This window comes from Lethenteron reissneri, unplaced genomic scaffold (assembly GCF_015708825.2).
Source record: "Lethenteron reissneri isolate LAM-NWPU_2019-01 unplaced genomic scaffold, ASM1570882v1 scaffold_1294, whole genome shotgun sequence".
NCBI classification, from domain to species: domain Eukaryota; kingdom Metazoa; phylum Chordata; class Hyperoartia; order Petromyzontiformes; family Petromyzontidae; genus Lethenteron; species Lethenteron reissneri.
The window spans coordinates 26,363-44,706 of record NW_026890997.1 but is presented as its reverse complement, the minus strand read 5'-3'; the positions used below and the strand labels follow the sequence as shown (position 1 = coordinate 44,706).

The 18,344-nt window shown below is 50.3% G+C and overlaps 1 protein-coding gene across 1 annotated transcript in view; it reads right to left on the bottom strand.

Annotated features, from left to right (window-relative positions):
• Positions 1 to 303: 303 nt before the first annotated feature.
• LOC133361929 (adhesion G protein-coupled receptor L3-like) overlaps positions 304 to 18,344 on the bottom strand; it is a gene marked incomplete at its 5' end in the record, with an annotated part of 40,748 nt that continues 22,707 nt past the window's right edge. The window contains 3 exons of the mRNA XM_061580903.1: positions 304 to 1,054; positions 2,723 to 3,386; positions 11,907 to 11,971. Of these exons, the coding sequence (XP_061436887.1) occupies positions 897 to 1,054; positions 2,723 to 3,386; positions 11,907 to 11,971 (887 nt within the window). The remainder of the gene's footprint in view (positions 1,055 to 2,722; positions 3,387 to 11,906; positions 11,972 to 18,344) is intronic.

Sequence of the window (18,344 nt, the reverse complement as noted above, 5' to 3'; positions counted from 1 at the left end):
ACACATGTTGCACTGCTTTTAATCAACACACGCCCAGTGTCAATAGGCGCATTCAGCAAAGGTAACTTTAAACCCAACATCAAAATAATTACCGTCAACAAATAATAACCATCGAACGAAGAAGGGTGCCAGTTCAATCCCTGGTTGGGGGACGACTCAACTCACATCGTCATCACCATCATCAACACCACCGGCCGTCGTAAAGTGAGCACCACAACTAGCCCCGCCATAGGAACGAGGCACGCCCGGCCGCCTTTGTGTCCCCGACAAAACACTGTGTGTGTGTAGACTGTTTGTAGACACTGTGTGTACACTGTGTGTGTGTACACACTGTGTGTGTACACTGTGTGTGTGTAGACTGTGTGTACACTGTGTGTGTACACACTGTGTGTGTACGTACACTGTGTGTGTGTACACTGTGTGTGTGTAGACTGTGTGTGTACACACACTGTGTGTGTGTAGACTGTAGACACTGTGTGTGTACACACTGTGTGTGTGTGTACACTGTGACGGAGAATCAAACTCAGGTGGTCGGTTTCATCGCGCACTGTTCTCAGCACGGCGACACCCGGTCCATCCCACGCGTTATTAAAAGAAGCAACCAAATAACAGGACTTAACGTCGAGATGAAATTTTTATTTCGATTTAAAGCATTGGTTCTTAACCTGGGTTCGATCGAACCTCAGAGGTTCGGTGAGTCAGTCTCAGGGGTTCGGCGGAGGTTATTTTTTCCAATTAAGAAGGGTTCAGTGAATGCGCATATGAAACTGGTGGGGTTCGGTACCTCCAAAAAGGTTAAGAACCACTGCTTTAAGATGTTTTTTGTTCATGTTTTTGTTTTTTTGTTTGTTGCGGTTGCACCCGATTCAAGAGCCGAATGGCTCACAGGGCTCTACCTAATAAATGAACTTTGGGTAGCAGCTGTTGGCTTGTCGGAGCAGCAACCCCAACTTGGGGTGCTTCCTCCACTTCCTCCTCCCTTGGTGGCTGTGCCAGACGAGAGCGGCCGACTTATTTGCGAACTCGTCGTGAAGATTCCTGCTGCACAAAACACCTACAAATACAAACAGCGTCTTACAACAATGCAACTTAAGATGTGGATAGCGACCGGACGCATTTGCAGCTCAGGATGTGGTACGGGAGAGTTTGATGTGTGCATGACCGTGTCTCGCATTTATATATATAGATGACTATGGAACATCAATCTCAGTGCAGTGATAATACAACGCACACTCAAGCATGACTTTGGTTGTTTGGAGTGTAGAGATGACAATCAGTAGCGATTAATAATTTCAGAATGGTGTAAATTCCAGCGCAGAGCGCTCATGCCCATGACAATGCGTGATTATAGTCACTAACTCGTCTATTCGGTCATGAATCCTCCCATAACGGAGTCTTCTGTGCTCGAGTTACGGGAACTGTGGTGTCGTCTCTGCCTTCCTCTCTACTCGGTCGGATTTCCTCCCAGCTAGAGGTCGCAACCGGGTACCCGATACCCGTACCCTACCCGATACCTGGCTACCCGTACCCAGCCGGGTACGGGTACCCGTTTGCGACCCTGGTGCGGCCGGGTACGCGTACGGGTAAGGAATCAAAACCCGTTTGCGACCTCTGCTCCCAGCTCACGGGGAGGGGGGGGTGGGCAACGTAGCAGCGCTCTCATCTCTGTTGGTGGCCCTGAGCTCACCATGGAAAATTCCAGTCCCACAGCGGGGCCATGCGCTCTCCACGGAAACCCGCGCTGTTTTTTTTACTTTCCGCGATGCGAGGTTCGTGGTGCCCCACTCCGGAGAGATGAAATCGGCGCAGACCCCCCCTCCCCCCACAACAAACGCACCCAGCGGAGTGAAGAGCACGGATGGCACCTAGACAGCTCGAGTCCCCACTGCCCCCAGTGAATGTTCAGACGCCCTCATACGTTGGCTACATTCGTCTGTTCGCGTTGTCTGTGGCGGCTGGCAACGCACGGACGAGTTAAACGGAGCAACGGGCGTGGCCTCACCCTCCGTTCGTTCCAGATCTGACCACGTGTTGTCCGTCTCCACCCCTTTAAATATCTGGGTCACGTGGTACCTTTCCACCAATCCTGGTTAACCTCTATGGAATCTTCTAGACTCCATCGTACGCTCCCAGGACCACGCCCCTGACTCGTCCCCCCATTGGCTGTGGCTAAAGCCAGCAGAACCAATCCTCTACTTACAGATGTCACCTTCCCATTACGTCAGGGCCACGCCCCTAGACTTCCCCCCATTAGCTATGGGCCAGGACCGGCAGGGCCAATCATCGTACGAGGTGTAATCCAACAGCAACCCGGATATGTCCTCACATCACACAACAAAGACGGCGATCGCATCGCGCGCTTTCAGGTGACTTCCATGGCCGTCTCGATCGCTCTTCCTGCCGATGTCAGGAATCCACCGGAGCCACGCACTTTTCAACGTGCGTTGAACGCTCATGTCATTCAAACCAATAAGCACGGTTGTCATCGTGCGGCGCGAAAGAAGTTCAACACACACAAACGTTCACTGTGCAGCGCAGCTACTACTATCCCACCTCGTTTTGCGAAACTGACGTTCGGGTAACGACACGCACACACGTGCACAATTACGTGCGTACACCCGGCAGCGAGACGAATCCACAGACTTACCACCGGACCGCATGCCGGACCGTGCGTCGCGTGCCCAACCAACCACCCCCAGCCCCCACACGCGCCCTCTCTCACCTTGGCACCCATCCACCGCCTGCTCGTAGCCGGGGCCGCAGACGCACCTCCCGACGGGCATGAGCCACTTGCCATCGCCGCTGCAGAACATGCGCGGCGCCTCCTCCTCGACCGAGTTCTCGACGCATGCCCCGCGCACCTCGACATGCGAGGAAGATTCGGCGCCCGTCACCGTGTCGGGGAAGACGGCCAGGCCGCGCACGGTGCGTGGGCAGCGCTTGTAGTACACGCGCACGGACACGAGCGCGATGCATGCACCCACATCCTGGAAGGCCAGGTGGAAGCCCTTCTTGGCGAGGGGGCCCACGTCACGCACCTCCGTGTTCAGCTTCATGATGCGGCCGACCAGATCGATCTCGGTGAAGGTCTCGTCGGCCACGATGGTGTCCACCTTCACGTACTGGCTCTCGTGGATGCCGGACACGCGCTCGCTGTCCGACTCGTGGTAGTAGACGTTGAAGGTCTCCTTGCACGTGCCCGAGATGCCCGGGATGCTGTTGCAGTCGCGCAGCGTGAACTTGAGCTCGAGGAAGACGCGCTGGGCACCGCCGCGCATCATCCAGTTAGTCCGCAGCCAGTTGTTCTGGTTGGGCTTCATCACGTGGCAGACTTGGTACATCTGAATGGGCGTGTGGAACTCATCGTACCCGCTTATTTCTTCCCACTGTGTTTGTAGGGGAGGGGCGACAGAGAAGGTTGGTGGGTGGAGCGGGAGGGGGGGAGTGGCGATATTTTTGTTAGTGAAATTGGAAGATCGGGAGTTTAAAGTCTCATGATCAGAATCAGAATCGTTCTTTATAGCTGGGGGAAACTGATGAGCTACGAAGTGTCAAGTCGGAGTGGGTCAGATTATCGGGTCCATTCAGCTCCTTGTCTACCCAGGATTCACATTGCGAGCACCACTTTGTAAGTACTCAACGGCGGTTGCTCTAAGGCATCTCGGGCCCCCGCCATAGGAATGTGCAATTTCCACCAATGGCTAAGAAAGGTAAATGAGATGAGCACCTCCAAATGCTCAATTGAGCATCATGGCACTCTGACTTGTAATTCAGTCTTTGGCCTCTATGTACAGTACTTTATATAAGATTCACAATTGGATACAACAGCATTATGCAATTTAGTCGCCAATATATAGATTAATAATAATAGTTTAATTTCTAACGTGCGCAAATTTGCAGACGTAGTGGCCGCAACTCAGAGGCGCGGAGCCAAGCTCAGAATCGCTCAAAAGCATGATTGTAGAGGTGAGTTTTTAAGTGTCTCTTAAAGGAGGCAATTGAGGTGATGCTGTGCAGAGGATCTTGGTATCAAGAGGAGGTCGTGAGTCGCGCTGCGCAGGCATCTGCCGTGTGCTGAGCTGCAAGTTGTCAATAATGAAGAGAGGTACGGTGGGCAGGCCGATATGAAGGCATGGTGGCAGAGGTAGGCGGTATTTTGTGTGACCCTACTGGTGATGGGTAGCCAGTTGAGAGCACGGAGACAAGCTAGTGAGTCGAGACGGGGATGAGTGTGGGCAATGACGACGCATGCCAGGTTATTTTGTAGTCTTTGAAGTTTCTTTAGGCTGCCAGCGGAGGTCCGGACTAGGACGGAGTTACAATAGTCAAGGCGAGACCCAACTATGCAACATGCCAATGTGTTGGCAATTTCAGTAGAGATGAGAGGACGTATGTGTCTAAGAGCCTTCAGGTGAAAGTTACATGAGCTGATGATATGGTTGGTTTGACGGTCGAAGGATAAAGTTGAATCTAGGATGACACCGAGGTAGCTGAAGTGGTCGGTGAACTTGATGCTGTGACCGAAGATGTGTATGTGTGTGGGGAGTGCTGCTGAATTAAGACGTTGCTTGGTACCTAACATGATGGCCACTGACTTTTTCGGATTAAGGGCTAGGTTGTGTGCAGTGAACCATTGTTGCACGGTGGTGGTACATTCCGAGAGCCTCTCGAATCCAGATGCATTTCTATAATCGATGGCGGTGAATATAATCGTGTCATCCGCGTATGAGTGATGCTTAACACCGAAGCTTGCAATGAGCCGGCCGATCGGGGAAGTGTAGGCTGTGAAGAGCAGGGAACCTAGTACAGAGCCTTGGGGAACCCCGCTTAATGCTGTTGTTTCAGGCAATGTGAACATGCCCACCCTGACTGAAGATTGCCGGTCAGAAAGGTACGAAACTATCCACTTGAGTGCTGAACCGCATATACCGAAGTCGGATTTCAGGAGGGATGTAAGGAGCGAATGGTTGATGGTGTCGAAGGCTGACGAAATGTCCAGACTTATAAGTGCAACAGTTGAGCCGGAATCAATGATCGTTAAAATGTCATCGATCACTCTAGTGAGTGCTGTTTCTGTGGAATAGTTTTGACGGTAAGCTGACTGGAAGCAGCAGTAGTTTGCGGAGGAGGTGATGTGTGGTTTTAGCTGGGCGAGGGCTAGTCGTTCAAGGAGTTTCATGGTCATCATTGCACGGATTGAATGTTGTCCTTCGTCACACCTCCGATTAGCATGGTTAGCTTCGGAGGGTACAAAATAAGCTCAACGTGAGTATGTGTAGTGAGCATAAGTAGTGCAGGAGACGTCGATGGAGGCAACACTTATTGATTAAAAGAGCTACGATACAGCAGCACGTAGCGAACCCTAACACTAGAGCAGTGGTTCTTAACCTGGGTTCGATCGAACCCCAGGGGTTCGGTGAGTCAGTCTCAGGGGTTCGGCGGAGGTTAAGACACACACCCGACTCATATGATTGTGCACCAGTAAAAAATATACCTATGTTTTTAATTTGAAAAAATCATATTTTATTTTTACAATTAAGAAGGGTTCGGTGAATGCGCAAATGAACTGGTGGGGTTCGGTACCTCCAAAAAGGTTAAGAACCACTGTACTAGAGGATGTGTTCCTCAGCGAACGTTCCTCGTGAGCTCCTACTACACCCCTCTATCTCAGACCATCCTAGTGGAGGCTAACTGACCTGGCCCAGTTTCGGCTCAGGTCCGACCCTCAGCCACACGAGTCTGGCCCTCACAAGGACACAGACCTCGCTGCTCTGAGGTCGCCCCTGGCTTGCCCTGCTCGGCTCTTACAAGTGTAGAGCCGTTGTAGAGCCGTTGTAGCCGTTGTAGACGGCCGGATTTAGACTTGCCACGGATGGCAAACAAACACAATGGGCGTGGCTACATCGGGACGCGAAGACGGTGTTTACTGCGACGTCCGCGTTGTTATCCTGGGGGGCTATTGCGGAGCTGGGATCCCCCACAGCCCCACCCCTCAAGGGGGGATGGCTATTTAAGGTGGCGAGCCGGACGGCTCGGGGTCTAGTGTTAAGCTGTAACCAGTGAAGAAAGAAGACTCGCTAGACAGGCCCTGGAACTCCCTGGGATCGCTGCCCTTTTCAGGGCCGACCAGGCAAGCCAGCGGCGTGGCCCTAAGAGCCCAGGACCGACGCTCTTCTAAGAGCCGGACTGGGTATTCCGGGTGCCGTAACCTAGCTGTAAGCTAGCTGTGAGTCAGGCTGTTGTGTTCCGTAGTGTAGACGGGTGAAGGGGCCGATACCCCTTCAAGTACTGTAAGTTGCCTGTTACTTGCTGGTGTTAATAAACAAGCGTGTGCCTCCAACTACGTTGTCAAGTCTCCGGGAACCTTACTACATCTGGTGTCGGAAGTGGTTCTACAAGGATGGAGACACGACGGACAACTCCTACCAGAGAGACGGGGGCGGAGGAAACCTCGGCTGACTTTGAGCCAGAAATGGCTGAGGGCGGACTCGAGCAGCAGGGGCCAAGTCCACCCACACCGCAACGTCAAGACGAGTGGGAACCGTCGTCTGAAGGACTGTGGCTGGCCCACTCTCGACTGGCAGAATTGCTCTATGCTGCAGCCACCACACTGGAACAGATTACCCGACTGGGGACGGGAGGAGCTGCACGGGGCGATGGCGGCCAACATACGATGCCGTTTCCCGCCATTTCCAGAGACGCTGAGTTTGGAGTTCCCGCCATAAGTACAGTGCAGGCTGACGGCGAGGCGGGGCTACGTCACGTGGCCGATACTCACCAACCACAAGCCACGTCGGCAGCGGCGGACAACAAAACGTCACCACAGCAACCGCCGTTGCCACGCGCCCAGCCCGCCAAAGCTGCACGGAGTGACGGAGAGCGTTTTTCGCCTACGGACGCTGCGCTGCAACAGCGACTGCCACCTCTCAAGGAATTCATGGGAGGAGAAGGCGACTGGGGTGGCTTCCGGAGGCGCTTCCTCGCCCATCAAGAGATGGCGAAATGGACCGATGACGAGGCGTTACGTGCGCTGCCGGCGATGCTTGACAGCGATGCCCTCGCCACTCTCACCTCGGCACCAAGGGCGAAGCGCGCCACGCTGCAAATGGCGCTGCAACTCCTCGCCGCGGTCTATGGACCACCCTCGGACTGTCGCCAGCTGTTTTACGATCGCCAGCGGGGCGCCAAGGAGTCGCCCCTGGCGTACCGCACGGCTCTCCTGGCCCTGGCGAAAACGGCTTTTCCATGGATGGACGAGGATGGGGTGGACGCCATGGTCACGGAAAAGCTACTGCTGCTGGCCGATGATTTGGACATCGTCGTCTTGGCTGAGGACGACGCAAAAATGTGTTCGTTGACGGCCGCCCGGCACATCCATGCCAACCTGCTGGCCCAACGTCGGAAGGCCAGCAAAGCGAAGGTCAGCCATACCGTGGCTGCATCCGCCCTCCCAGCGGAAGACATCTGCGCTGTGGATCGCCCGACGGAGTGGAGGTCCGGAGTACGGCCAGCTCGGGACGAACCGAGCCGCCGGGATCAGCCCAAGCCATCAGCAACACTCACGCGCTGCTACAACTGTGGCCTCCAGGGCCATGTGGCGTCAGGATGCCGGGCTCCTCGGCAGCGTGGTGCGACGCCTCGCCAGGACGTCGCGCCTCGACCCAAGTCTCCCCAGCAAAATCCGGCGAGTCGTGGCACCCCACATGGTTGGCCCACACACACACCTGCCACTCACTCACACACCGCAACGAACGGGGGTCAGAAATTATCCATTGTCACGCCAAAACGTACCTCCGTCGGGTGTGCGGTCCAACCGACCCAGTGGTCCGAGTTGGCTCATCGTGTTGTTGCCGCGTCGTCGGGGTCGTCGGTTGTTGTGGGACATATTGATGGGGTCGAGGTACGGGTCTTGATTGATACGGGAGCATCGGCGACTATTGTGTCTGATTTGATTTACAACATTCTCCCCATTCAAAGTCGTCCCTTGCTCCCTGTTGATGTCCCATGTTACGCTGCTAACGGGGGTTCGTTGGGCATTATCGGACAGATCCGCGCGCAAATTTGTATTGGGGACATTAAATTATCCGGCCCGATATTGGTCTCCTCCTCGCTGGCGGTTCCGTGCCTGTTGGGGACGGATTTCTTGGCCAAAATGCCCATTCGTATACTAATCGACCAAGGATGCATTGAACTTCCGTCGGGGCGACGTATGGCCTTTTTGTCATCCCCCGCTACCACTGTCCGTACGGCGTTTGCGACGGTACCGGCGCTGGTCGCGAGGACGGTACGTGTACCGCCAGGAGCTCAAATGCTCGTACCTCTTAGGCTGCGCCGACCGTTTGGGGAGGGCGTCGGGGATCGGGGGGTTCTGTTGGGACCATCGAGGGCCGAGGTCAACAGGACCCGACTTGGTAGCGGCCCAGACCCTGGTCAAAGGGGACGAGGACCCCTTCATCGCGGTCCTCAATGTGGGGTCGCGAACGGCCGTGGTTCCTCAGGGGACCGTGCTCGCGCACGCAACGCCGGTGCCTCGGGAGGAACCGGTTGTTGCTCAGGTGAGCGCCGGTTCGCCCTCGCTACCACATTCGGATTGTGATGAGGGGTGGCTCGATGCGCTTTGCGCGGGATCGGTGGACCTGTCCGGTCCACAGCGTGAGAGGCTTCGAGTCCTCCTTCGCGAATTTTCAGACGTTTTTAGTCTAAATAAATACGATATTGGCTGTACTAAATTGCTGAAACACCATATTGACACGGGTGACAGCGCGCCAATCCGCCAAAATCCATTTCGGTTAAGTCCCGCCGAAAAGGAGCATGTTAAATCGGCTGTAGACGACATGCTAGCTGCGGATATCATATCCCCTTCCAGCAGCCCTTGGGGCGCGCCGATCGTTCTGGTTAAAAAACACGACGGATCATTGCGCTTTTGTGTGGATTTCCGTCGGCTTAACAAAATTTCTGTAGCCGACGCATACCCGCTTCCCCGGGTGGACGAATCGCTTGATGCCCTGGCAGGGGCGCGATTCTTCTCCACATTGGATTTATTGTCCGGGTTCTGGCAGCTGCCTCTGGATGACGAATCCAAACCGAAAACTGCTTTCCATACGCCACAGGGCCTTTTCCAATTTAATCGCTTGCCGATGGGATTACATTCCGCGCCGGCAACTTTTCAGCGATTAATGGAATTGGTTCTGGCTGGCTTGCAGTGGGAATCGTGTCTGATTTACCTAGACGATGTCATCGTCTTTAGTAGAACATTCGATTAACACCTCCAGAGGTTGCGTGCCGTTTTTCTCAAAATGCGGGCTGCTAATTTGAAGTTCAAGCCCCAGAAGTGTTTCTTGCTCCGCGAATCGGTGCGCTATTTGGGTCACATTGTGGGCTGTTCAGGCATTGCCACTGATCCCGCCAAAACGAAATGTGTTCGCTCCTGGCCGACTCCCACCTCGGTGGGTGAGGTCAGGAGTTTCATCGGATTCGCATCATACTACCGCCGGTTTGTCACTGATTTCGCTACCATTGCGAAACCCTTACATGCCTTGACATCTAAGGGGGTCAAATTTCATTGGGGTGAGGAGGAAGACGCCGCTTTTCACTCGCTCCGGGACGCCCTAGTCGGGGCTCCGCCATTGAGTTACCCGGATTTTACAAAACCCTTCTTGCTCGATACAGACGCAAGCAACACGGGCATCGGGGGCGTTCTCTCCCAGGTTATTGGGGGCGTGGAACATGTGGTTGCGTACGGCAGTCGGGTGTTGTCTCCGGCGGAGCAAAGATACTGCGTTACCCGTAGGGAACTATTGGCAATCGTGTACTTCATTCAACAATACCGCCCATATCTGTACGGTCGGCGGTTTCACCGTCCGCACAGATCATGCGGCGCTGCAGTATGCTTTGCGGGTTCAACAGCCATCGGGACAATTGTCTTGATGTTTGGAAATCCTTCAGGATTTCGATTTTGCGACTACCTATCGTAAGGGCACTCGCCACACCAATGCGGACGCTCTGTCCCGGTTACCACCCACTTCTGAGTGCGCTTGCCTGCTGGGTTCGTGGCGTTGCAGACCTCCGAATGTCAGCTCTAATTCGGTTTTAGCAGCCGCCGCCGATGCGCCTTCCGTTGCCGGTCCTATCGAGCAAGAAGGGAGGGATTCCTTGCTGGGGTTGTCGGTTGCGGAGTGGGGGCGCCTCCAAATGGAGGACACCTCCCTCCTCGCTTTGCGCCGTCGCGTCGGGGGAATCGTGCGGGGGGGGGTGAAAATGTCGACGCGTGGTCAGAACTAGAATGAACGGAGGGAGAGGCCACGCTGAAGCGGGGTCCAGGCTGCCACGTGGCCGCGCGTGTCTCTCTCTCTCTATCCCTCTCACGCTGCCTGTCAGCAGCGTGGTGGAGTGTTGTAATGAAAGACAAATAAAGACCGGATTCCAGAAGTCGCTTCTACGACCTTTATTACAATAGCAATGATGTAAATTATTTCCAGATAAAAAGACTCACAGGATCCTCCCCGAATATGGTTTGGCACCACAGTCCTGCCCAACTGAGTGCCCGGAGAAAATCCACCACAGTTACGAGGTGGTGCCACTCAGCACCGTCATCTCCTGACCATCTCCGGCATCCCCATGCCAACAACACCTGGTGGTGGTACCTGGTGGTCACTCATCCAACTACCGACCAGGCTCAATGCTGCTTAGCTTTTTAGGCAACGATCACAATTATTCCGACACTTATTAATTATCTACACTATGGGAACCTCATTTGCCAATAAAAATATGATAATTGGTTTTTTACCCTTCTATCTGGCAACAAAACCTGCAGTCATAATACAAACAAAAGACATAACTCTGATAATGTGCACTGTCCTTGAAGTTGATTGGTCCACACCTTTTGGCGTCATCTGGTCCAACCCATGTGAGACTAGGCTCTAAGGAAAGCTGTCTCGGGTGTGGACCAATCAACTTCAAGGACAGTGCACATTATCAGAGTTATGTCTTTGTTTGTATTATGACTGCAGGTATTGTGGTCTATGCAAACATGACTCCTTGTAAAAAGGTGTCAGTTTTGTTGCCAGATAGAAGGGTAAATAACCAATTATCAACTTATTAATTAGTCGCAACAAATTAAACATTATTTGAATGTTTGGCTGAAAATCAGAGGATCTCCTGGTGATCACTGGCATGCTGTATGAGGGGATGGACCTTTGACTCTGTCGTGAATATGTTTTAACACGATTCCAAGGACTCTTTTAGGACAAAGTTGACCTCATGGAGGGCCAGTAAACGTTCCAAAACCGGTGTACATGGCCGGGAATAAATCCCAAGTTGTGATAAGCACTACTACTCATTCGGACGCTGTCTTTCCGACAGACCTGTTCTTCACCTGAGGACGGCTGCTTGCGTTGTGGCCGAAACGTCGTGAGAATTTAATATTTTATTTTTATTATTTTATTATTTCCCTTCTACGAGACTTTACCGAAAGAACCAATAAGATGAATCCCTGCAGTCACGAAAGCTTTAAATCGAAATCTTAAAGTGACTATGTGACTATGTGCAAACTGAAAATCCAGGGGAAAAAACAGCAAAAATTCCAGAAAAAAATGCACCGTACACACCAACACTGTGTAGAAAAATCCCAGTGGGATGCAAGTCAAACAACAACAACCAAAAGACAAATTTAGATTAAGGCCATCAGTCTAACTCCGTACTACAAGAAACAAACATGGCCAAATCAAAAAACTTTTCGAAATCATCAAAATAAAGCCATTAAAGCATGAAACAGTGATCATAGGAACTGTGACCGAATTTTCACAATAAACGACATAAACAACACCAAACCCTGCAGCCATAACTGGCTGCATGAGCCTGCACTCATACAGTACCAATATCCGTAGGTGGTCATTTTGTTTTCTTACCCCTTCAGGTGGTGAGGCAATCCAGCCAGGCTCCCCCAGTGCGCTCTTTGAGTCGAGGATATTGACTGCAGGAGACAAGGCGCAACATTCAGCCCCGAACAGCTGGTCGTCACAACGTGGGGATGTGCAGAGCCGCGAGGCCGGGGAGACACATCAAGTCAACACAATGAGAGTCACATGTTTTTACTGGTAGGAACTCTTGGTTACACCAGCCCACAGGAGATTATTGTGTCCGCCGTGCAAAGAGGGGCTGGGTAGGGGCTGGGTGGGGAAGGGGGGGGGGCTGGGTGGTAGGGGGGTGGGGAGGGGCTGGGTAGGGAGGGTGGGGCTGGGTGGGGAGGTGCTGGGTGGGTAGGGGCTGAGTGGGGAGGGGTTGGGTGGGTAGGGGCTGGGTGGGGAGGGGTTGGGTGGGGAAGGTGGGGCTGGGTCGGGAGGGGCTGGGTGGGTAGGGGTTGGGAGGGTAGGGGCTGGGTGGGGAGGGGCTGGGTGGGGAAGGTGGGGCTGGTGGGAGGGGCTGGGTGGGGAGGGTGGGGCTGGGAGGGGTGGGGCTGGGTGGGAAAAGGCTGGTCACCCCGTGGTGCCCTTATCAACGTTGAACCTACTCACGCCGGCTTGTGCCCGCCCTCAGTCGGGCATATTGGTGGAATACACCACGCCGCTGTTGACCCTGCAGGCCATTGACCGAGCAACCCACGTTCCTACCAGCTCCCTCCGCAGCAGCAGGACGATGTGTTTGTTGGTGAAGTGTGCGGAGTGAACACTCTGCGACAGCAATGGCACAATGGCCATGCATTTTCCCCGACTCTACTCAAGGTAAACCAAGCGAGTGGGGTCATCTGTCAGAGAATACCAATGGGAAATGTCGTTATCGCTGACATCGTATTCTCTGGATTATAAGACCCCCCCCCTGCCCCCTGCATAATTAAAATTTCTTATTTTCAGCAGCATTTTATATTCTCGAGAATACGGTGTTATATACAGTCTTTGGTGTAAAACAAACGATTATTTAAAAATGAGGCTAAAATGTGAAGTATTTTATTTTCCATCATTGACATGAAACTTTTTTATCTCACTGAACCAGTTATCTGCTTACAGGCACATTGGACTCAACACAAACTCCCTCTGCAACTACCGTGGATGGGCCCTACCAGGCTCCAGGAGACAACTTGAAATTCCAAAAAGGCCCCGTGGATGTTGTTGAAATCGTAGAGGGATTTCTCTTCGTAATGTTTTGCCTCCGAAACGTCGTGAATTATTATTTATTTCTATTATTTTTTTATTTTTACCTACGTGACTTTACCGAAAAAGCCTAAGACTATGAATCCTTGCAGTCACGAAAGCTTCACATCTAGAATATATCAAAGTTTCAAAGTTCATGTATTAGGTATAGCCCTGTGAACCATTCGGCTCTTGAATCGGGTGCAATCGCAACAAACAAAAAAACTAAAACATGAACAAAAAACATCTCAAAGTGAATATGTAACTGAGTGCAAACAGAAATCCAAGAAAAGACAGCAAAATATTACAGAAAAAGCACCGTTACACACCAACGCTGTGTGCAAAAATCCCAGTGGGATGCAAGTCAAACAACCACAAGACAACTTAGATTAAGGCCATCAGTCGAACTCTGTACTACAACAACACAAACATGGCCAAACCAATACACTTTTCGAAAATCACCAAAATCAAGCCATGAAAGCAATGAAACAGTGATCACAGGAACTGTGACCGAACTTCCACAATAAACGACGTAAACAACACGTACAGAAGTTGGCGGTGTCTCTCTCTCTCCTCTCTCTCTCTCCACGTGCCCCGTCACATTCACGATGAAAGACTGCGGAGCCGGCAAAGAGCGATGATGCTTGAGCCCCCACCCCACCCCGCCCCCCACTCGCCTCGTTACCTTCGTGAGCGACGCAGACGGCGAGGAGAGACCCCAGAAACTGGCGCTTTGCAGGAGCGTGGAGGGAGACGGATCCAGGCGCCATGAGGCTGATGGATCGTGGTGCTGGTGGATTGTGGAGCTGGTGGATCATGATGCTGGTGGATTGTGGAGCTGGTGGATCGTGGTGCTGATGGATCGTGGAGCTGGTGGATTGTGGAGCTGGTGGATTGTGGAGCTGGTGATTGTGGTGCTGGTAGATTGTGGTGCTGGTAGATCGTGGTGCTGGTGGATCGCGGTGCTGGTTGGATCATGATGCTGATGGATCGTGGAGCTGGTGGATCGTGGTGCTGGTAGATCGTGGTGCTGGTGGATCGTGGAGCTGGTGGATCGTGGTGCTGATGGATCGTGGAGCTGGTGGATCGTGGATCGTGATGCTGGTGGATCGTAGAGCTGGTGAATCGTGGATCGTGCTGGTGGTGAATCGTGACAACACTGTAACAAAAGCATGTTTTTTTGTCCTGGGTAGTGAGTACTATTTTCTAATTGCTAATGCCTCAAAAGTACAGAAAGTGGGTTACTATTATTCCCCACAAACTTTGCTTTTGTGACCAGGACACACAAAGTCCTGGTCACAAAAGCAAAGTTTGTGGGGAATGATAATTGCCACTTTCTATCCATTTTAGGCATAGCCAATTAAACATAACACTACCCGGGGACAACATCGTGTTGCAGTTTTGATTTAAAGCTTTCGTGACTGCAGGGATTCACATTCTTTGTTCTTTCGGTAAAGTCACGTAGAAGGGAAATAATAAAATAATAAAACATGAAACCAATATTTTTTATATATTTTTATATTATATTTATTATATATTTATGTTATTGTTTACGACACACTTAGGGGCCGTCCATAAATGACGTCACGCACCTGGGGGGGGTCAGACATTTGTGACGAGTGTGACGAGGAGGAGGGGGGAGTGAGAAATTGTGACGTCACATCTAAATACGCAACTTTAAATGAATATGGGATTGTTATAACAACACTAGTTGTTATGACAACTCTCCTACAACATCAGAGTGCAGCGCCACATTAAATACGCACGACAATGACAACAGTTTAAAGCCATTTGAATTGTTTTTTTTCAAAATGGAGGGGGGGGGGCAGAGCTTTGTGACGTCATATTTGAGGTGGGGGGGGGGGGGTCTGACTTTTTGTGACGCCGTGTGACGAGGGGGGAGGGTCAAAATCGTCCAAAATCGCGTGACGTCACTTGTTGTTGACGACCACGTGACGTTGCGGCCAGGCGCTAGAGGCGTCACCCCATTGGTGGATGACGACACAGACCTCGCCTCGGGTATAAAGACCCTCCCCCACTCGGCCACGTGGTTCAGATGCTTGGAGCGGCAATGGAGCTGAGCACAAACATCACCCAGCAGTGCAGAGTGGAGCTGGGGACGACTTCTGTAGAGTGTTAGATGAGGCATTCACCTCGAGGCTGTATTGTCCAGATACGTGTTGTTTTAGTTGAGTATAACATTTATTAAGTATTTTTTTTTCATTCTTCACCTGAGACGGCTGCTTGCGTTGTGGCGGAACGTCGTGAGAATATTTTATTATGTTTTATTTTATTATTTATATTTCCCTTCTACGTGACTTTACCGAAAGAACCAAGAAGATGAATCCCTGCAGTCACGAAAGCTTTAAATCGAAATGTATTAAATAACACATCTGGGTCGTTTGTTAGCCCATTACTCTATAATAAAGGGGGGTATTTTGGTTTAGATCGCATACCGTTTTATGGATGATGTTGATATAGCGAAAACATACGTGTTAAACTCACCACTAATAGCTCACATTTTTTGCAGAGGTTTTTTTAAAAATGTATATTAAATATTAGAATACTCTTAGTTCTTTCGGTAAAGTCACGTAGTAAAAAATTTAAATTTAAATGTAAAAAATAAAATAATAAAAATCACGACGTTTCGGAGCAACCACAAGGTCTCCGTCATCAGGTGGGGACCGTCGTGATTTTTATTTTATTTTTATAAATTTTAATTTCATTTTTTACCAAAGGTTCCTGTACCTGACACCATGGCAATCATTGAAGACGTGGTCATCAAGGACTGAATGCTGGGGTACCCCCCCCTGGTGAGACACTGCTTAACTAATACATACTCACCTGGAATGGAACTTTCTACAAAGCAAACTGAGGGGCACCCCAATGGGCTCCCCCCTATCTCCGGTTTGTAGCAACATCTTCATGGAGAAATTTGAGACTGACGCCATCCAGACTGCCACTCTAGCACGACCTTATGGAAGAGGTACGTAGATGACACTTTTGTCATCTGGCCACATGGCCGGCCTGCTCTAAACCAATTCTCCAGACCACATCAATTCCATACACCCAGCCATCAGATTCACCATGGAAGTCGAAAAAGATGGCAAGCTACCCTTTTTGGATGTCCTAATTAAAAGGAGACATGATGGTTCAATGAGCACTCTGTTACAGGAAAGCCACCCATACGGATGCTTACCTAAAACCGGATTCCCACCACCATCCATCCCAGAAGAATTCCCTCATCAAGACTCTATACCAGGGGTCCTCAAACTACGGCCCGCGGGCCACATGCGGCCCGCCGAGGACATTTATCCGGCCCGCCGGGCGTTTTTGCCGCCGCTGCCTGTCTGTTACTTTTTTTCTACATGAGAAGGACGGTCATTGGTGGAAGAGGGAGAGGGGGCGGAGTTCCCCCAATCAGACTGCATTGATGGGCAGTGCAGTCTGTATGTCTCTGTGTGGGCAAAGTTATTGCTGGTATATTGTTTTTGTAGCACTATATATATTGGTATTTTACTAATAGCAATTTTGACTCCCTAGGAAACAATGATGTCAAGAAAGAGAAAATTGACTCGGAGTGTAGGATATTCAAATAACAGTGGACTTATGATTACTTTTTCATGCAGTACAAGGAAAGAGCTGTGTGTCTGATATGCCAGAATATAGTGTCTGTGTTCAAAGAATACAATTTACGTCGACACTATGAAACTCAACATAAAGATAAATATGATTGTTTGGTCGGAGAAGTGAGAAAGGATAAAATATTAAAACTGAAAAATACATTAACAACTCAGTAAAATACTTTTGTGAAGCAGAAGCAGATAAATATTTCATCACTGCGAGCAAGTTTTCAAGTTGCCAAGCTAATAGCGTGCACTGGCAGACCATTCGTGGAGGAGAATTTATTAAAGAATGCCTTCTTTCTGTTGCCAAAGAGATGTGTCCAGAGAAGGCCGATTTATTTAGTACAGTGAGTCTTTCAGGACCTACAATTACACGGAGGATTGAAGAAATGGGAGACAATTTGCATCAGCATTTGCAAAACTCCACAAAAAACTTTCCTATTTTTCCTCGGCACTCGACGAAAGCAATAATGTTCGTGATTCTGCACAACTTCTAATTTTTATTCGTGGGACGAATGACTATTTCGAAGTCACAGAAGAGCTTGCTGCACTGCAAAGCATCAAAGGAACATCTACAGGAGAGGATATCTTTCGATTTAAAGCTTTCGTGACTGCAGGGATTCATCTTCTTGGTTTTTTCGGTAAAGTCACATAGAAGGGAAATAATAAAATAATAAAACATAATAAAATAATTCTCACGACGTTTCGGCCACAACACAAGCAGCCGTCCTCAGGTGAAAACCAGGTCTGTCGGGAGACAGCGTCTGAATGAAACAGCACACGAGCTTGGAGCATATATAAGCTGGGTTGGAAACGGGGGAAAGAGCGCCTTGACAAAATAATTTGCATATCAAGAGGAATTTAGCATATTTATGGGAAATGCAGGAATGTGATTAGTACTACATATGCCCGCGCTGCATATGTAGTACTAATCACATTCCTGCATTTCCCATAATATGCTAAATTCCTCTTGATATGCAATTATTTTGTTATGTTTTATTTTGATTATTTTATTACTTCCCTTCTACGTGACTTTACCGAAAGAACCAAGAAGAGAGGATATCTATGAAAAGTTTGCCAAACTGTGAATAGTTTGGAGCTGAACTGGGCTAAACTAGCCAGTGTGACAACTGATGGTGCTCCTAGCATGGTGGGGTCTAAGAAAGGAGTAATTGCTCGCATTAACCAAGAGATGGACAAACATAACCATTCTCATCCAATAGCCATACATTGCCTCATCCACCAACAAGCGCTGTGTAGTAAATCACTGAAGTGGGACTCTGTTATGAAAATTGTGGTATCTTGTGTTAACTTCATTAGAGCTCATGCACTAAACCACAGACAATTTCAGGAATTTCTGTCTGAGCTAAATGTTGACTATGAAGATGTTTTGTATCACACAGAAGTCCGTTGGCTGAGTCGAGGGAGAGTTTTGAAACGTTTCTATGACTTACTTCCACAGATTACAGTTTTTCTGCTTTAAAAAAACAAGAAGTACCAGAGCTCAATGATGCAGAATAAAAATGGCACATTGCCTTTCTGACAGATGTAACAGAGCTACTCAACAGTTTCAATGTGCAACTTCAAGGAAAGG